The sequence below is a fragment of the Lytechinus pictus genome, unplaced genomic scaffold (assembly GCF_037042905.1).
Source record: "Lytechinus pictus isolate F3 Inbred unplaced genomic scaffold, Lp3.0 scaffold_19, whole genome shotgun sequence".
NCBI lineage: Eukaryota > Metazoa > Echinodermata > Echinoidea > Temnopleuroida > Toxopneustidae > Lytechinus > Lytechinus pictus.
The window spans coordinates 9,004,541-9,025,501 of record NW_026974140.1 but is presented as its reverse complement, the minus strand read 5'-3'; the positions used below and the strand labels follow the sequence as shown (position 1 = coordinate 9,025,501).

At 35.8% G+C, this 20,961-nt stretch overlaps 1 protein-coding gene across 1 annotated transcript in view; it reads left to right on the top strand.

Moving 5' to 3' along the window:
• The first annotated feature begins 963 nt into the window (after positions 1–963).
• Positions 964–20,961, top strand: part of LOC129260938 (trichohyalin-like) — a 39,452-nt gene continuing 19,454 nt past the window's right edge. Inside the window, exons 1-13 of the mRNA XM_054898948.2 lie at positions 964–1,060; positions 2,925–3,058; positions 7,985–8,178; positions 9,680–9,831; positions 11,773–11,831; positions 12,310–12,399; positions 12,883–12,945; positions 14,471–14,589; positions 15,826–15,931; positions 16,696–16,761; positions 18,449–18,547; positions 19,175–19,320; positions 20,156–20,282. Coding sequence (XP_054754923.2) covers positions 3,014–3,058; positions 7,985–8,178; positions 9,680–9,831; positions 11,773–11,831; positions 12,310–12,399; positions 12,883–12,945; positions 14,471–14,589; positions 15,826–15,931; positions 16,696–16,761; positions 18,449–18,547; positions 19,175–19,320; positions 20,156–20,282 — 1,266 coding nt within the window. The 5' untranslated portion in view covers positions 964–1,060; positions 2,925–3,013. The remainder of the gene's footprint in view (positions 1,061–2,924; positions 3,059–7,984; positions 8,179–9,679; positions 9,832–11,772; positions 11,832–12,309; positions 12,400–12,882; positions 12,946–14,470; positions 14,590–15,825; positions 15,932–16,695; positions 16,762–18,448; positions 18,548–19,174; positions 19,321–20,155; positions 20,283–20,961) is intronic.

Sequence of the window (20,961 nt, the reverse complement as noted above, 5' to 3'; positions counted from 1 at the left end):
CCGTTTTCAGTTCTAAACCTCAAAAGAACACCCGCTTCGATTTGCAATAATCTTTTGTTGGATTGGATATATATACCTTGTTCTTTATTAAAAACGTCCATTAGACTGTCAATTTTTTCAGATCGAAATATCAAAATTTTCAGCTCACGCTTCGCGCTCACATCTATTGTTGTTTTAGATACCCATCTTAATCATTGGTACCAAAAATGCTTAGAATATCAAGCTTTCAGGTCAAAATATAAAGAAATTTATTCGGCACTCACATTATCTGTGTAGTGAGATATGTATCCTCCTCATGAGTTACTACAAACAGTCCTAAACAGGTACCTTTTTCCGGTTTTTAGGTCAGTATACTGAAAAATTTCACGTGATTATAAAATAAGATATTTCAACATGCATTTAAGGCACATATGATTGCCTGGGGGGGGGGGGGCATTTTCCGAAAAGTTCACAGGAGCACCAACATTAGGCCCCCCCCCCCCCCCCCCCCGGATGCAAAATCCTGGATACGCGCCTGACCATGGAATAATCCTGGAGAATACATGAAAAAATAAAAATAAAAAAAATGTATTGGAAAACATAAAACTTAAAAATTTCATATATTTTCATACCTTACCTTATGTGTATTACTAGAACAATTTGGTTTTGTATGCCAGACGCCAACTATCTAAATTAATTAAAAATAAACCTTGCCAACGGATTACTAGTATGCAATCTTTTCTGTGCAGTCACTCATCAAATTAGCAAAATAAATACTCGACTATCTTCATCTTTTTCAGATACCGAAAAAAGATTACAAAACAAGTTTGCCAATTATGGGGAAAAGTCTTTGTACCTTAGAAATTAAAGTTTCACATAAATCTAATAAAAAAAATATTTTACACATTTTAATTATTTTTTAAAATTATTTTAAAATTAAATCATGCAATGAAATAAAATGTAAAATATGTAAAATATAAATTTACTGCACAGAAAAAGGTCAATACGCATGCTACGTATGGCGCCAATAGCGCATCAATGTAGAAAATCTATTACGAACAGTAACAGTATGGCTTGAGTCGTAAGTATAAAATCAACATTATTGTATTTTTCATTATTACTTAAATTCCTTGATTTTATCAAAATTTTGAAGTTGTTGTTCGAACGACACATTATGTATATATTCAAATGTTCCGAAAAGAAGTTTTCCTTCTGATTATTATGAGCTGGTGACCGTTGGCTATGTAAAAATACCAGAGGTCATGACACTGCACGATAAACTTGAATGCTTGTGATTGTGTGTGCGTTTGTGTATGAATGTGGCGTTCATGTAAAAAATATACGGGGAAATGGAGAGTGTGAGGGGTCGAGTGTGACTGTAGTAGGAGTGCTTGTTGGGGCTGTGTGTTTGTTGTTGTGCATAGTCCTAACTTAAACTAGTAACTCACTAACTGTAGTGTTACTGTTTGATAAAATATGGCTCTGTTTAAGCTACGTGGTTTTTTCTTTCATTGTTGAGCAGTTAAACACTGAATGAAAGTGAATTGTGAAATGCTAAACGGTGATGATCATGCCTGGCCTAAGTAATAAATCGGAAATAAATGAAATGCAGTGGAAAATAATTTTTCTTTCTTTTTACAAATTAAGTTACCTAGGGCCTACACACTTTTAAATTCAACTGCAACCGTAACACTAACAGCGAGATATCGTTCAGCGACGTACAAGGTTTCGGCAACGCAGGCGTGCATGCATATTATATATATAACATTTTCATTTTCAATATCGATTCTTGATATCAAGAATTGTAAACATTTTTGGTATCAACAAATGAGGATAAAAATCTTAAAAGGGCTTGCAGTACGAGCCCAGGACTCGTCCGTGTAATACTAGTCAAACATATACTCTCTAAAATGGGGTAGAATGTGGTCGCAATAGCACTCCAAATAAAAGGGGAAGAAATAAATTATGCACCTGTACCTCGATTATATGGATGAAGGTCTATCGTGAGACAGAATTCCTGACATCGAGGCACAAACTAGACCCTCAAATAAAAGAAAAGTTAGACGTCTATGTTGCGTTCGTTTGGTATCGATCAGCCATTTTGTTTTCAATTTTGACAGAAGGAGAATGAACGAGACAGAACTTCTCCTTTTTTTGAGGAATTCAGGAATTCAGGAATTCTGTGTCGCGATAGACCTTCTTTTTTTATTGTTGAAATTCACTATTGACCCCCAGGTCTCATTTCAATGGATCTTATGGATCAATTAGCTTTTATAAATTTAGACCCTATAACCAGTAGATGCGCTGGTCAGAAAATTGGGATCATCCCAGTTTACTGGGACTGTCTCAGTTTTCAAAGATTGTTTCACACAAGAAATCTAAGAAAGTTCATTCACCTGTCAAGTTCCGACACCAATCAAGTGAGTCAATGTAAACATATCAGGTTTCACAACAAGATTATTGGAAGACAGCAAGTCATGAAAAATAATTGGTGAACTGGGGGGAATTGAGGTCACTGAATCTATTTTCAGCTCTCTCAATCCCGTAATTGCCATCTACGTCCCGCAGGGGGTAAGTGAAAAAAAAACTGTCCCCATAAACAAGGATAATCCCAATTTATCAAGACACCACTTGTCTTGGGTTATGAGGATATCCTTGTTTTCTGGGATAATCCCAATTTTTAAGACCAGCGCCTCTATTGATAACTGAAAAAAGTACATTATTAAAGGGGTAATCAGGGCTGAAAATAACTTTACTTTTCAAAATCACAGAGCAAAATGTTAAGCTATAAAGTCGAGCAATATTTAGTGAAAGTGGCAGAAAAATTGTTATATTTACACCATCATGCGAGCAGAATGCATTGCTTCTTTATTGCAAAGTAAAATGATTTCACCAATGTATACTGTATATTGTACGTATCAATGTTTTTATTTTGCAATTTGCAGGGCCAGCCTTCTTTGCTAGTTGGTTGGTGAGAAGAAAACACAAGAAACATAAGGATTGACATCGAGGAGGAAAGCAAGAAACTTTCGCCATGTTCAGCTCTAGCAGCCATGGTAGCTCCAATCAACCTGCGGAGGTAAGCTAGCAGGGAAAAAATTACACGGGGCCTTGGGGTGATTTTGCCCCCGATATGCTCAAAAGAACCCTGAAAACTCAAAAAGGATCCCAGGAAAATCACCAATCATTTTATCAAGTGTTGCAGATTTGGGCAGTGAGTTGTAAAATGTAGGCCCTGAAAGCTAGACACTGTTTTGAGTAGTGTTTCATAAAAAGATATTTTACTGATTTGTTACTGATTTTCACTGAATAGTTTGCCCTCAGCCAATCAGAATCAAGGAATCACAGTAGCTTGTAACATTTGTCAGTGGAAAACCTTTCATTGAACACTCCCCTGTACAGTCAATGACAGGGGGCTTATTAAAGGTTAAGTCCACCCTAGAAAAACTTTTTTTTCAATCCAGAGATAAGAATTAATAGAGAAAAATCAACCGAGCATAATGCCGAAAATTTTATCAATATCGGATGAAGAATAAGAAAATTATGACATTTTAAAGTTTCGCTTATTTTTCACAAAACAGTTATATGCATAACTCTGTGACATGCACTTGGGAGATTTGATGATCTCCCTCACTCACTTTTTCTTTTTTTATTGTTATTTGAATTATACAATATTATTTTTATTAAAAAGATTTGACAATGAGGACCAAATTGACTAAGCCATAAAATGTTTAAACAAAGGTATTCCCACATGTTCAGGGAAGAATAAAACTTTGTATCACATGACAATGAGGAGAAAATTTGAATTTTTCATATATCATAATAAAATGCAATAGAAATAGTGAGTGGGTGACGTCATCAGTCACCCCCATTTGCATACCGATCAGAATGTGCATGTAACTGTTTTGTGAAATTAAAGGTCAAGTCCACCCCAGGAAAATGCTGACTTGAATGAATAGAGAAAAATCAAACTAGCATAGTGCTGAAAATTTCATCAAAATCGGATGTGAAATAAGAAAGTTATGACATTTTAAAGTTCGCTTATTTTTACAAAACAGTGATATGCACAACTAGGTGAGTCAGTCGATGATGTCCATCACTCACTATTTCTTTTGTTTTTTATTGTTTGAATTATACAATATTTCATTTTCTATAGATATTTGACAATAAGGACCAACTTGACTGAAGCGTATAATATTAAACAATGCTAATTCCACATGTTCAGGGAGGAATTAATCATTATATCACTTGACAATGGGAAGAAAATTAGAATATTTCATATAATAAAATACAAAAGAAATAGTGAGTGGATGACGTCATAGTCTCCTCATTTGCATATCAGCAAGGATGTGCATATAACTGTTTTGTGAAATTAAGCAAAACTTTAAAATGTCATAACTTTCTTATTTTACATCCGATTTTGATGAAATTTTCAGTGTTATGCTTGTTGGATTTTTCTCTTTTTATTCAAATCAACTTTTTGTTGGGGTGGACTTGTCCTATAAGCGAAACTTAAAATTGTCATAATTCATTTATTTTACACCCAATTTTGATGAAATTTCAGTGTTATTTTTGTTATATTTTTCTCCTTTTATTCAAATAAACTTTTTGTTGGGGTGGACTTGTCCTTCAATGGCATGGCCGTTGTTGGTATGCTGCACGATGTTCTAAATGTTGGTATTCAATCGTTGCCAGCTGTTATAGTGTTTGTTCCCCCATGAATTATTGTGAAAACCATGTTATACATGTCCAATGTCAACATACATGTTGTGTTTTTTCCCTTATTTTTGTTCATTTTGTTGATAGCTAAGATCATTGATGGATCCCAGGAAGACAAGTTGACATTTGACAATATAGTCTGTTTTAAGATCAATATTTTTTAATAAAAAGTTGAAAAGAAGGGATTTCTTGATAGGTTTTCCCCGAGTACAAAACCAGTTTCAAGTCAGATTCTAGTGTGAGGGTACATGTAGGTTCGCTTTCACTAGAGTAATTAGGAAATGATTGTATTTCTATAGATTTTGTCCTTATCTGACATTGGAAATAGACAAAACTGAAACTGAAAGCCATTCAATGTGCGGGAACCTGTCCAGGGGTGTGTTTCATAAAGCTGTTTCTTAAGTTACAACTTTATGCATGACTGGAACATGTTCTTAACTGCTCAGTCAGGTAAATAGGGATATACAGTATCATCACCATAAGAAAGGGTCACTAGTCGTGCTTTAAGTTATTTGTAATTTATGAACATCTTTATAAATCACCCACCAGATATTTGATTTAAATGATGGTCTTGATAGGAGAAAATGATTGCAGGGAAAGGTGTAATATTTACAATCTGTGCACTCAATTCAATTGAGGACTGGTCCTTCAGCATCTTCTGTACCTGATCTTGATTGGTCAATCAGCAATGGAGAGGGGGTCTTTTTCACGAGCTGAGGGTGATATCAATTTAGTGAGGGCAATATATGTCCTTTTGCACCCCCAGGCCAGTCAATAATGCTATTATTAACCAAATCAGACATCTAGAGCAAAAATCGTTAGAATTTAGATATTTTAGAGTTTAAGAATGGGAATCTATTTTGTCATGTTGAGCAGACTGGGCCTCTGAACTTTACCATTGTGACGTAATTGAAATGACACGTCCCTGGCCTGGGGACGCAGTATCCAGCGTTGTCTCAACTTGATTAACATTGTGACGTATAGCACTGCGCGGTTCAAGGACGCGTACAAAAGTGCATAGAATACCTGGATGTTAGCTCTGCCTTATTGCCCGCTACATTTCCACGCATTTACTCATTGACTTTCCTGAGCGGGCAATAAATTGGGTCCGTGGATAAACAATTGGAAACTTATTGACCGACCATTTGATCACAGTTTTAAGCAAGCAATAATGTATAAAAGTTGCCCTGCTCAGATGTCTGATACAGTTAATAATTCACTTTATTTCTTTTAAGAACCATGAATTGAATGTCTCAGATGTCTGATACGGTTAATAATTCACTTTATTTCTTTTAAGAACCATGCATTGAATGTCTCAGATGTCTGATACGGTTAATAATTCACTTTATTTCTTTTAAGAACCATGCATGGAACAAAATACTAAATGTGTACAATGATAGAATGTACAGTGTATTACATCATTGTAAAACATATATTTAGTTAATGGCAGTTTAAGTAATTATACAGTTGATTTTGCATGAGGTGACGTTCCATAAGTTAAATAAAGTACATTTTCGGATGAGGGGCTGTTTCACAAAGAGTTACATGTGACTTGAATTCATGCTTTCATACCAACGTGCACATTATATGCAATCTCATTTATCATTACGGCATGAGCTGACTAATGAGGTAATGCGTTTTTATAAGTCCTGTACACGAATGAGAATTGTGCAACTTTTAGTCAGACTTAATATATTTTTTTGAACCCCCCCCCCCCATGCAAATCACATGTTATTTTTTCTAATGAGTCAAATCTATCAAGTATGATCCCCAAAGATTCAACTTGTACTTTGTATTTATACCTCATTCAGGCTGTACATTTTGACTACCCCTATCTTCATTTTCCATGTGCTTAAAATCTGTTAATGTTTTGCATTAACGATGTTGATATCGTGAAAATGCATTATGGATTTAATGATTTCACTGAAATTGATATTTTTCTCTGAAGGTTGAAATAAAATATTGTAGTATCTACTTCGACAAGGCAATGAAATTAATGACGAAGTTCATGTACGTACATGTATGTGCACTCATTTACATGTACATCATACATGTACATACTTTAGCTCGAGCTAAAGCCAGGGTAATGATAATAATAACAACAAGGCGCCTCGGAATAGAATATTTCTAGATAGATGGCACTTTATAAATGCCTATTATTATTATTATAACATGTGACTTTGATAAATCTTATGTAATATTCTTTTATTTATAGATCTTTTCTGTTTATGACTCATTATTGGAGGGGTTCAGAACTAGGCATCATAGTTATAATGGTTATATTAGGCACCATATCCAATTCGTTAGAGATGCTCAAGGCACACAAGTGAAGGTGGGAGCAAACAAATTAACAAAGGAACGCAGAAATCAATGATAAAAGGAATATAGAGGTTGATTCTTAGCTTAATCTTAAATGTTTCGACACATTTGCTAACACGGATCTCTAGCGACACAATCCATCCAATTTTTTTGCCTTGCACATCTTCATTCGAAGCAACCTACATGCAGATAATTCAGTATCTCTAGTATATATCTTTCTTTTCATGCATTTAAATATTTTATTGATTTTCCTTTTATGGGAGGGAAACGACAAGGTACATGTAATGATGTACATGTACTGTAGCGTTTTCCAATGTAAAGCAACAAAACAATGCAACATTTTTTCATCCCAAAATCTTGTTGCACAGATCTGTCATCTATATATATGTATCAATTTAAACACCTTTTGTTGTTGGTAATACTAAAATAGTCCGATACATCATAGGGATTTCAAACAGATAGTGGCTTTTTTCAAATTCAGTGTTGATCCTTTTGTGTTGGTGTTAGGACAATATTTACATCAACACTGCACCAAACTTGAAAGTAAGAAGTTCGTCTTGAGATGCATCTCACTAGGTGTGGAGCTGCACTAATGTGATTTGGATCATCAATTTTGTTATGTTTCATGAAGACTTGTTGTAATAAGAAATGCACAATTTAAACATGTTTACTCTCAGCCAATCAAATTTAGTGATTTTAGTAGCTAGCTTTTTATAAGTGTTAATTGTTATTGCAAATTTGTAGATTTTGAAGATAAATCTCTTGATGGATAGGAAATGCATTTTAGGACAGGGATGCTACTTTTCAGACTATACATGTACATATGTCTGAATAAGGACTTTTTCAACATATTTTTTGCTGTAGAAAATACCTTTATATTGTTGGAAAGGGGTAATTCTAAATGATTTTCAGACTTTAATGTATAAGTGACACACACTGTGATGTGCCCTCTCTTGTTTCCACCCAGGTATTCCGCAAGGATCTGATTAGCGCCATGAAGCTGCCGGACTCTTCCCAGCTCCTGCCCGACGAGTACATGATCATGACGGACAACTGGAAACCGGAATGGGAGAAAGGTGTCCAGGTGCCCGTCAATCCCCGGTCTATCCCTCAGGCATACATCAAGGAGATTAGGAAACCTGAAGACATCGACTTCAAGTTGTAAGTTAATATTAATAATATTCCGCATTTATATAGCGCTTTACACATCGGAACGACGTCTCTAAGCGCTCAGTTTACAGATATATTATTACCCCGGTCATCGGATCCTTGCATGTCCGCATACAATGTATGCACCTTCTCCACTCCCTGGGGAGCATTCCAACAATAGTTCCAAGACTCAATTGCTAGGCATACTACATAGGCTTTCGCATCCTACCGGGTACCCATTTAGCACCTGGGTCGAGAGTGGCAAAGTGTGGAATAACGCCTTGCCAAAGGACGCTAGACCGCGGTGGGATTCGAACACACAACCCTCTGATTACAAGGAGAGAGTCAGAACCGCTACACCACGGTGCTTCCACCTTCGATCGAAGGAAGTTCCTTCCTTCGATCAGTCATACATGTATGCCCGAATTCACAAATGTGGTTTCAATTGTACCGTGGTACAAGACCGTTGTCTCTGCAGATTTCTTGTATAATTGCACTTCATTTAAGCATGAATATAACACATTTTGGTTAAAGTTTGCATTTCATTGGACTTTTCTTTGTACAATGAAATTTCAATTTGTACAATGAAATATTCATTTTACACAAACTCGGCACAAATCATGGTTTTGTACCATGATACATCTTTTATGAGATTTTGGCCCTTTGAAATATTGTGGGGAGTTGTCTTAGTAGTTTTGCTTGCTACAAGTAAAATCATTTGTTGGAATTGTTTCCAGAAAATGAGCATATATTAATATACATATAATATAAATTTCATGCTTATGAAATACAAAGTATTTTTATTGACTTCAAGAGCTACATGTAGGTACAAATAACATGAATTAAAGTTCTTTATTTTCACTACTCACAATTCTACATGTCCAAATTGAAGAAATTGACCTCGAGGGCCCTGTCACAAGAAACATGTCAATCACATATAATCGAACTTTAGTCTTTATAGTCATACAATGTAACCCCTGTAGTGAAATTCAGCAATGCAGCAAGGCATACTAGTATGAAAATAATCAACCCAGAGGTCTTTTACTACTTGTACACCTGGAACAAGAAGATTTTTACAACTTTATTGCATTTATCATGATGTTCAATCATGCAAATTAGTTTATGCTGCTGATTTATCAACATTTGCCACTCTCCACCCAGGTGTAGTAAATGGGTAGTCAAGAGGAAGGAATTAATTGAATGCTTGAGTGCACGATCAGGGTAGCGTGCTATAGCTGGGGGAAAAGACCTTATGCATTGACGTAATTGGACCGCCATCTTAGACAGGTTGAAGCCTTTGCCTTGCATGCGTTGATGATCTGCAGCTGGCACATCTCTGACAACCCTGTTAACACGTATTCCTATATCCTCTGAGGGAGGGCGCTATGAGATTATGATGTCATATGCATAGGTCTATAGAATGCAGTGCTATATACATTAATGTTCCATATTATTAGTAGTAGTATTATTATTGATCTTGGTTTGTTTTTTTTTTCACTTGTCTTCCCACTAGGGGTAAGAAGTTGATTAAGGGGTACGATACCGACGACGAGAAGGAAGATGATGCCGACGCACCTGAGAAGAAAGATGCCATGTGTCAGTATGATTTAGATGAAGTGGACGTCCACTGGCTTGATGAAATCAACATGACAAGAGAAGATATGGGTAAGGATAAAAGGATGTCTACTGTACAAGCCCAGGTTGCCTGGAATAGAAAAAAGTAAAACAAATTCCTGCAGGCTTTCCTCCTCGACCTTGACTTGTAAAGTGACAGCTACAAGAATAGAAACACATACATAAACTTAATATTTAACAATATTAATTCAGCTAAAAATAGCATTTTGAAATTGATATGTAGGAGAACAAGAAAATATTTTTTTTTTTTAATAAGGGTCAACTTAAGAAAAAGGGGTGAAAATTTTACGGTAAACATTTATATTAGCTTGTAAATAATAATTTCCAGTGAAATACATGCATTTGGAGATAATGTCTAAGCTTTTAATACAAAAGAAACTTACTATTCAAATACTTGAAGTCAATGAGGGTTGGTATGATACAAGTGTAAGTGTGTTTATATGTTATTAGTGTTGATTTGATTTATAATGATTTGTGATTACAGTCTGACCTCTCTTTTCTGGCCTCCCCTTATCCTGATCTCTCATTATCTCTTGGATAATGGCTTCCCATTATCGGGACGCACACTAGCCAAGATTTTTTTTTTTCCAATTCAAGTTAGTACGTGTAGAAATGAGATTTCAATCTAAACTCAATCCTATGCAAAGTCACTTTGATTACATGTATTTTCCAATATAGTCTACAAACAACCACATTATTTTTCATGAAAATATCTCACCCAAATCACCGAAGGAACTTAGACAGGATTATTTTCCAGTAATCAGGGCGCATCGCAAACATTTCATCACATTCTCTTTTTATTTCCCGGCCTGGGGAAAAAACAACACACGTCTCGCTAGCTAGCTAGTGCTAGGGCTCAATACGGACAGCGCCATCTATCATGTTTGAGCCTACAGTCAGTATAACAATGGCTGACATTGCGAAGGTGCAATACCCGCCACGATGATTCAATTGTAAAACTTAGTTTCATTGAGTCATTCTCTTTCTTTCGAGGTATGCTCGATTTATACCTCAATCATTTTAGCAGGTAAATTATCTGATAGTTTTGGACCTCGATCAATTTCATTTCAATAAAAATACCGCCTATAAATTTGCACTGATCCTGCTGTGAATACTGTATCTCACCCAAATCACCGAAGGAACTGTGTATGCCCACTACAATAGATTACGTGTAGCTACCGCCGTTGGGGAGGCAGCTGCATGTATCTAATATTGGGTCTCCCAGATCTGGATAAATCCCTTATCCGGATTAGTGCTGGTCCCAACGTGTCCAGATAAGAGAGGTCGGACTGTAGTAACATTAAGCCACTAACCAAATTTTAGCTACCGAAATTCATGCACAGTGTGAATAACTTGAATTTGAAATTCACATGCATAGACAGGCCTGGAAAGAGTGCCAATTCCTTTTTTCCCCTTAATTTGCATCTCGATGACAACAACTTGTGAAATTCTTGAAAATAAAAGCTATTAGCTGTTATTTTTAAGAATTTCACAATGATAAATCCATAAAATTATTATTATTATACATACATTGTTATTCTTGCTTGCATTGGCCAACAAGTCCCTGTCTGATAAAGATTGAAAAAATTGATTGGAATCAGTGTCAACTATGGAAGGCCAGCCATGTAAAATTTTGTCATTTGAAGTGGCACAACGATCTGTCAGAACACTCATTCATCATTCCTCAAGAGCAACATGCTGGAGTATTGGTTTATTAATTGACAAATTATTGCATTATTTGCCTGCCATAGTTGCCATTCATTTGATACAAATAAGGTGGATGTTTATTTTCTTTAGTAGGATTATTCAGCCACAGAAAGATGTAATATATTGTCCAAAGAGTTCTTGGAATGGAAGTGCTTAGAAATGTTAGATAACATGATTAAGATTCAGAGTTTGTCAAAGTAAAAATAATAATGAGTACAGATTATTAGATTTTCCCAGAAATGTAATTTCTTTGTTTTATTTCAGGCGATGAACCGATCAATGAAATGACCATGGAGAGGATAATCTCAGAATGTGATGTACAGGTGAGCTTATAAATTCTGTTCCGTTGAGATGTCTTTCAAAGGCGTTGATGAATAATTAGGGCAATGTATGGCATATAATTTGTGATGGTTTAAAGCAGATACGAACCAATAATGCCATGTCGAGTCCTCAACTACTTATACCTGGCCAGTTTCCTGACCCATAATGCTAGTGTAGTCTAGTAATATAGACCCACTTGAATGATAACATGCTAATTAACTACTCAATACATTTATACCGCAATACTTCTGCTACCAAGTAGAAAAACAATTACTTTTCCTCTCAAAGCATTTTATTTTCTCTGTACAAATACAATTATAGGTCAATTTATTCTCTCTGTAGTATTAGTAGATATCTGAAAATATATATTTTAAGACTATGTATAACACACAGTTCACTCCCCCTTTAAAACGAGAGCTTACGAGAGATGTCCGTTCCTGACAAGAAGAGATTTAACTTTTTTCCTCTTTTCTCCATTAGTGCAACAATAACATGGAGCATGCAATGCAGACTGAAGAAGGACTTGGTATCGAGTATGATGAAGACGTCATATGTGATGTCTGTAGAGCGGTGAGTTGTACCTTGAAATCTATGTTGAAATTGAGAAAAACTTCAAAATTTCTGAATCGCATTCCGTTACACAAAATGACTTTCATTCTCAGACAAGGGTTCTGTTTCATAAAACTTGTCGGAATAACAGTAAAAATCTATTGAAATCCTTTTATCTTATTGGCTGATGGTAAATTTGTTATAGATATGTTGCATTTGTTACTATAACGAGTCTTTACGAAAATGGACACTGGCATGTGTTTCACGAAAGTTTTAAGAAGTCTGACTAAAAATTGCACATAAATTCCCTCTTGTTTGTGGTATGTAAAAGTCAGTATGTGTTCATGAAACAGCAATGTTCCGTGACATAAACCTGACATGTCTAGCAAAGCCTTGCTTTGATTTGGTTTGGTGTAGTCTAGTCTTGATGAATGTGCTACATGTATCAACTTAGTTTATGCAAATACTCTCATCATTTAATTTCTGTTTGTTTTCTCCTTTTAGCCTGATAGTGAAGAAGGCAATGAAATGGTCTTCTGTGACAAGTGTGACATCTGCGTACATCAGGTAAGAAGAATTTCTTGGGAGTTTCATCGTGAAAATCGGCGTTGATTCCTAGGTGTAAAAATACCAAGATTTCTTCATAATTTGCATCAATTAACTGCCTATCTGTTCTTTTGTCTAGGTTTTTTTTTCTTCTTACATTCAGGTTTTCTATCTTGCCATTTTTGTCTCACCTGCATAGCAGAGTGAGACTATAGGCGCCGCTTTTCCGACGGCGACGGCGGCGGCGGCATCAACACCAAATCTTAACCTGAGGTTAAGTTTTTGAAATGACAGCATAACTTAGAAAGTATATGGACCTAGTTCATGAAACTTGGCCATAAGGTTAATCAAGTATTACTGAACATCCTGCCTGAGTTTCATGTCACATGACCAAGGTCAAAGGTCATTTAGGGTCAATGAACTTAGACCATGTTGGGGGAATCAACATCAAAATCTTAACCTAAGGTTAAGTTTTTGAAATGTCATCATAACTTAGAAAATATATGGACCTAGTTCATGAAACTTATACATAAGGTTAATCAAGTATCACTGAACATCCTGCATGAGTTTCACATCACATGACCAAGGTCAAAGGTCATTTAGGGTCAATGAACTTTGGCCGAATTGGGGGTATCTGTTGAATTACCATCATAACTTTGAAAGTTTATGGATCTGATTCATGAAACTTGGACATAATAGTAATCAAGTATCACTGAACATCCTGCATGAGTTTCACATCACATGACCAAGGTCAAAGGTCATTTAGGGTCAATGAACTTTGGCCAAATTGGGGTATTTGTTGAATTACAGCCATAAATTTGAAAGTGTGTTGGTCTAGTTCATAAAACTTGGACATAATAGTAATCAAGTATCACTGAACATCCTGTGCGAGTTTCAGGTCACATGATCAAGGTCAAAGGTCATGTAAGGTCAAAGAACTTTGGCCACGTTGGGGGTATTTGTTGAATTGCCATCATATCTCTATAAGTGTATTGGTCTAGTTCATAAAACGTGGAAATAAGAGTCACCAAGTATCACTGAACATCTTGTGCGAGTTATAGTAGTTTTCAAAATCAGCACTGCTGCTATATTGAATCGCGTGATGCAGGTGAGACGGCCAGAGGCATTCCACTTGTTTTTTCTTCCCCCCCCCCTTTCAAAATCCATGTTGTATATTTCATTGATATACTACTACTACTAATTGGACGCATCCGCGAATGAATCAACAATGGTACAAAATTGATATGAATGAATTACAATGTTGGCATAAACATTTAGAAGTGGTATGAGGAATATAAGTAGTAGTAGTGGAGTAGTTGTAGTAGAAGCAAAAGCAGTAGTAGTAGTAGTTGCAATTTTCAGTACAGTGGTAGTAGTAGTTTGATGGTAGTAGATTAGTCATAGTAGTTTAGTAAAAATAGAAGTAGTCGTAGTAGTGATAATAGTTTAGTAGAAGTAGTTATAAACTAATCATTTATTGTTCATAACAATAACATTAAGGCTACCCCCTACATGTTTCAAGTTATTTGACCTTTTTTTTCTCCAGGCATGTTACGGCATAGTGAACGTACCGGAGGGAAGCTGGATGTGTAGAACATGTGCCCTAGGGATACAACCTCTATGTATACTCTGTGGTATCAAAGGAGGTGCCATGAAAAGCACGAGGTAAATCAATGTTTACAGATCTGCCAACCAGTACATATTTTTGTATTTCATACTTTAGTGAAAATATAAAAGGAAGACCTTTCTATATAAAAACATGATTAAAAAAAAAGAAGATAAATAGCAATGGCACAATGTCCATGATCAGATATGTGAAACATTGCAAAATAGCATAACAAATATATATATTGCGTCTTACTTCAAAAGAGGTGGCTGCCTTCTTGCTTTACTTCAAGCATTGCCTTCATGTAGTATAAGTGTACATCAGGGAAAATCTACACAAGGGCTGGGGGCTTTTTAGCTCTGAAATGCTCAAAAGAGCCCTGAAAACAATCCCATTCAATGCAATGTTAACCCTAAGAAGACTGGGGGGGGGGGCTGATTCAGCCCCCCCCCCCCCTCGACATTTTTCGCGATAAATCCGCTGCTTGAAATTTTTTGACCGCGTCGCTTGCTGACTTTTTACTTTCAAGTCTCGCGCAACTTTTGAGACCAAAATTGTGACCCCCGGGTGCACATTTCGTAAGTGCATACAGACCCAAAATTACTCAAAAATGTGAATTTGTGTACAAATCCAATGCAAATAGTGTTTTTAGCCAAAATTCATAAATGTATAATTATTTTTTCTTTTACTGCTTAAAATCAATTACATTTATCTTTTTTATGGTCAAAATAAAGTCCCCGACAATTTTCATTGAAAAAACAATAAAAAACAAAAAGTAAAAAAACAAAGAAATACATAAGAAATTTAGAAAACAATAGAATACATAAGAAAATAAATGTGATGTTGAAATTAAAAGAAATGAATTTGATCAGATGCCTATCTAGAGTATGTGAAACAAAAATTTGCATTTTAGGGGCATTATTTTATTCATTAGAGCAAACTTATGATTTTACGCATAAATTAGCATAATTAATGAGCAATGAGATTTTTCGCAGAATTTGATATTACAGTTTTGTATATAATGCCATGGGTAACGCGCGTGCCAATTTTCGTCGCGATCGACGGTCGAGATCATAAGGGGGTGCTGAATCAGCCCCCCCCCCCCCAGTCTTCTTAGGCGTCGAAATAGCCCAGTCTATTTAGGGTTTTTGTTGCAGGTTTAGACAGTAAGTTGTGAAAAGTAGCGCCCCCCCCCCAAAAAAAAAAAAAGATTTTGCCTGGTATAAATCTATATCAAACCATGTACATAGGTTACAATTGAATGTAAATACTTCTCGTTATCCTACACCCCACAGGAGTGGTACCAAGTGGTCACATGTTAGCTGCGCTCTGTGGGTTCCAGAGGTCAGCATTGGATGTGTGGAGCGGATGGAACCCATCACTAAAATATCGCAAATTCCTGTAAGTTTATTATTTTTTCCTTTAATATAAACAGGTTGTGATTATCAGTCTAAAAGTTGGATTTTGATGTGATTTGAGTTCAAACAGAATCCAATAAAATGACCACCCAAGTGTTTGTGTGTGTTTTTTTTTATTGAAAAGTATGGTTGGGTAGAAAATGTGTAATTGCTGACAAAAGAGCAAAACAAGCATGGCATTCCTCCTAGGTGTAGTCTTTTTTTCTTCTGCGTGTTATTAAAATGTCCCATATGTGCTTATCCACGTCCATCAACCAGTCAGATTTTAACATGTTTAGTAAAAAAATTGTTCAAAAAGCAAAAATTCAGATTTCGAAAGTAGGTGCAGTATACTTTTGATTTGTAGATGCCCCCAAATAAGATTTTTTTATCTGTTTCAGTAAGAAATTTCATTATGAAAAGGTGGCATGTATGCTTATCTGTGTTTTCTGGCAAAGAATTATTAATTTTGCCAAGTCTGATTTATTGTAATTGACCAGATTTAGATGTACATGTGCAATGATGTGGTGAGAATTAGAGTGGAAATTCACATCGCTGCAATATTGGTTTTAATATAAGTGGGAAAATAAATGAAATACATTAGCGATGGTTTTGTGAAATGCTTTTTGAAAGTTATTTGCATGAATTACAAATTCATTGAGGAACAATTGTCAAATTAAAGATATAACTTGAGTTTATGAAATATCTTAACATTTCTTGAACAATTTTAATGACTGGTTGCTCTTTTTTTCTGTATTGCTATGTTAGGCAAGTCGATGGGCCCTTATATGTGTCATATGCAGAGAAAGAACAGGGGCCTGTATACAGTGTTCGGTAAGTAACGTTTCGTTCATTTTCACTTTTCCAAGTGATAGAATGGATGTTACTCTAACATTTATTCATGTCTAAAATAAAACTAATCAAAATTGATACTTGACAGGAAAAAAGTGGGGAATGGAAATGCAATTTGTGTGTTTCATTATACATGCATCAGTCAGACTGCAGGTCCCAAGAAAGTGGCTTCTTTCATCCAAGTGATATTCATGACTTGAGATGTTTTGCATATTTAATGAGCTTGATGCGGACCAAAACACCTCTTTTCATTCGGTCATTGCTGCTCTAATTGTGCATCGAATTTCATGAATTTGGTACCATTGTAAAGAAGAAGAATCATTCTTTCAGGTCATGTGTTTGGATTTATTCAAAGATTTTGTAATATAGGTTAAAATTTTGATCTAAAATATGCTACAAAATAAATATTTTCACCTGAAAAAAGCTGCTATTTTCACACTTTATTTTTGTTTGAGCCCAAATGATTTTTATATCATGATAAAGCTGAAAATGTATGCTTTGAAATGATATAGGTTTCAAAATAAGAATTGGTTTAATCGGGTCAAGATCACACTTTTCATTTGCCAAGTACATAAAGCAGTTTGAAAACAAGAATACTGCACTCTGATTGGTCAAAGAGACCACACAATGGCAAATTCCAACGGTCCCAGTGCCTGGGTTCGTGGGAAGGTCACACTTCCCATGTGGTAATCGCCTGTAGTTCTGTGAACCTTATCCAGCCAATCAGAACTCTGGATTTCATGCAAGTACAAAATTTCAGAAATCTCGTCTTGTACCTTGGTGGGAAAAGTGTGATCTTGACCCGATTAAAAGGTGCCGCATATCAAGAGTGGCATTGTGAGAAAGTACAGAAATTCAGCTTTATGGTGATAGCGATATCATTGAGGCTCAAAATAAAAAGTTTTGCACAATTTGCAAAAGAAAACAGTGGAAGAAAATTCAGTTTTGAGGCACATTTTCGGGCCAGAAATTTACTTATTTAACAAAATATTGTATACAAAATAAATGACCAATATGAAAGAGTAACTTTTACTCTATCTGATGGTGCAATAATATTTCATTTAACTTGAGGTTAAAACAGGTAAATTCTTAGAGAAAGAAAATCTCACGAATCACGAGATTTTGCAAGGAGGAGGATTCAGCCACGAGATGATTTGGATGAATCTGGCCTTTTTGCTCATTAGCATAGGGACCTGCGGTCTGACTGGCATCTTGCACCCTTATTGTGATGTCGCTCATAACTCCACTCCCTGGGGAGCATTCCAACAAGAGTTCCAAGACTCAATTGCTAAACATAATACATAGGCTTTTACATCCTACTGGGTACCCACCTAGCACCTGGGTAGAGAGAGGCAAATTGTGGATTGAGGCCTTGCCAAAGGACGCGAGGTAGCAGTGGGATTCGAGCACATAGCCCTCTGATAACAAGGCAAGAGTCAGAGCTGCTACCCCACAATGCTTTATCGAGGGAGAGAGAGATAAAAATTACATAAGATTTTAGTAAATCTCTTTCTTGAAGTTCATGAGCGCGTAACAGCCGCTCTGCTAAAAAGCCAGAGTAATTATGTTGCATTACTGTAGAGCGCTTAGAGGCTTTTGATATAGTAAGTGTCAAGTGCTATAAAAGCAAATACAATTATTATTAATCGTGTTTGTTATCTGTTTGTAGGTGAAGACTTGTAAGACTGCATATCACGTGACCTGTGGGTTCCGCAACGGTCTAGAAATGAAGACATATTTAGATGACGAGGCAGATGTCAGGTTTAGGGTAAGTTCAGATATTTTTCAGATCAGGGCTATTCCTGAACTTTGGGGCTATTTCCTTCATTCAGAGGAGTACCTGTTTGCGTAACAAGTATCTATGCAGTATATCCAAAATATTGATCTGCCTTGTGTGGAATATTGATTTTATAAACATTCTCCAATATTTTTTCTTTTGCGGCTCTTGGGGTGATGCTACAAGAGATGGTTGCCTGAAGCATTCTATTTTGGAAATTTTTTAGGCGAATTAAAACTAGTTCATAAAGTAACTGTTCTGCTGCTTTTGCAAAGTAAATGTACATTCCAAGTCACACACTCAATATGTAAGCATCATCAACAACATTTCAATTCAGTCAGAAATCATTTTTTCCATTTTTAAAAACCCTAGCTATCTCTACAAAGATTTTTCATTGTTTTTTTTTTTCATTTTGTTTCCTTCTCCCTTCCATCATTTAAAGGTGTTGTGGGTGAATGGATTAGTTGTTGGGTAGCAGTGCTAAAGCTGGCGTAATAATCATATAACATTATGTTAAGCAGAGCCCACTGCGAGATTTTTTCGCAACTGAAGTGGCTATTATTGGTAAAATGTTACGTTAGTTTCCTTGTTATTATCATTATTTACATATGATTTCAGTCGTATTGCCAAAAGCACACCAAAGCCAGACGTGAGATGGATGGTATCGATGGTAAGCTTGGGACCCCTGACAAGGCTCATGGTACGCCTAAGAAAGATATCAAAGAAATGACCCAGGAGGAGAGAGCTAATGAAAGAGCAATAAGGTTAGTTATAGTATCAGGTGTGGGTTTCATAAAGCTGTTAGTAAGTTACAAGTGACTTTAGGAACGACTGGTGATCTTTTCTTCTGGTAAATGTACACACTAGAGTTTTCATTGGTGTTGATGTAGTTCCTAAGAAAGGATCACCAGTCATGCGTAAAGTTGCTTGTAACTTATAAATATCTTTGTGAAACACTTCCCAGGGTCCATAACAGAAAGCTTAGTGATTGATAATAACCAAATGTTTTTATTCTGATGTGATGTACTATTTCAGTTCCATGACATTTGCTCCAGCGACAACTGCTCCGCTCTAATTTCCACACAATGAATGAGCAAATTCAACCCTGGGTTTAACACTATACACTACCCTAAACCTATACAGAAAACCCTAACCCTACATCTTGGATGACATTAAGCTTAGAGCAATTGTCGCAGGAGCAGCTGTTGTGTCACCACTATTCCGTGTAATTTGTAAATATACTTGACAGTGAGATTTGATCCAAATCCAATTCAAAATTCATTTCAATTATTGGCTGATGCAATTGCATTGATTGTTGAGTATGATCAACTTTAAAAATCACCACTGCAATCGATTCCAAAATTGCCGCAGTTACCAAAGTTGCATTGTTGCAACAAAGAACAATCCCTTCAAAAACTGGGCAAGTTTGGTATTCAATTTTGTTTTTGTTGTTGTCGTTTTCCTTTACCTGACTTAAATTTGCAGAAATAGATATTAAATCATGTAAGGAAAAAAAGAGTTGAATATAGAGACAGAATTCTTTATGCTCAATTTAAGAGAAAAATTGAAGTATAATTTCTTTTAATTTTATTGTAACAGAATACAGCTAGTGACCGAAGAGTTCTACCGCTACACCAAGTTAAAGGACATTGTTTCTGCTCTTAATATGAAGGACGATGTGGAGATGGTAGACATGGTCTATGAGTACTGGAAACTCAAAAGAAAGGTAACTTTTCTTTCTTTTCTTTTACTTCATGCTTTATGATTGATAAAAGGGCATGTTCAGTAAAGAGTTTAAATACAGTGATACTGGGACTCAAAAGAGTTTAAATACAGTGATACTGGGACTCAGCAGCCAATCACAAGCAAGGTTTCTATAGTTACAGCAATGGCAAAGTTACCATACTTTTATGAAAGGGGCCCCTAATCCAGACCTGCCAACCAGTACGTTTTTGGCGTATTTAGTACGTTTTTTTTTTTTTTTTTACAAAATCGTAATTTATTGAGAAAAATCATCTCTATATGTCTCTATTTCATAAAACTTACACAAATATGGTAATTAGACCAATGTAATTTCAGGTAACTTGTTTTTTTTCAATCATTTTGTTAAAACCAGGGTGAGATATACACATGTTTAAATGTTTTTTTTTTTATCTGCAAGAGCAGTGCGCATTTTAGCTTATATGCAGCTTGAGCGCTGCGATGAGCTAGTGCGCCACACATTTTATTATGAAATACACTTTTTTGGGGAAAAATACACTTTTTTGTCTCGCCTGCATAGCAGAGCGAGACTATAGGCTCCGCTTTTTCGGCGGCAGCGGCGTCAACATCAAATCTTAACCTAAGGTTAAGTTTTTGAAATGACATCATAACTTAGAAAGTCTATGGACCTAGTTCATGAAACT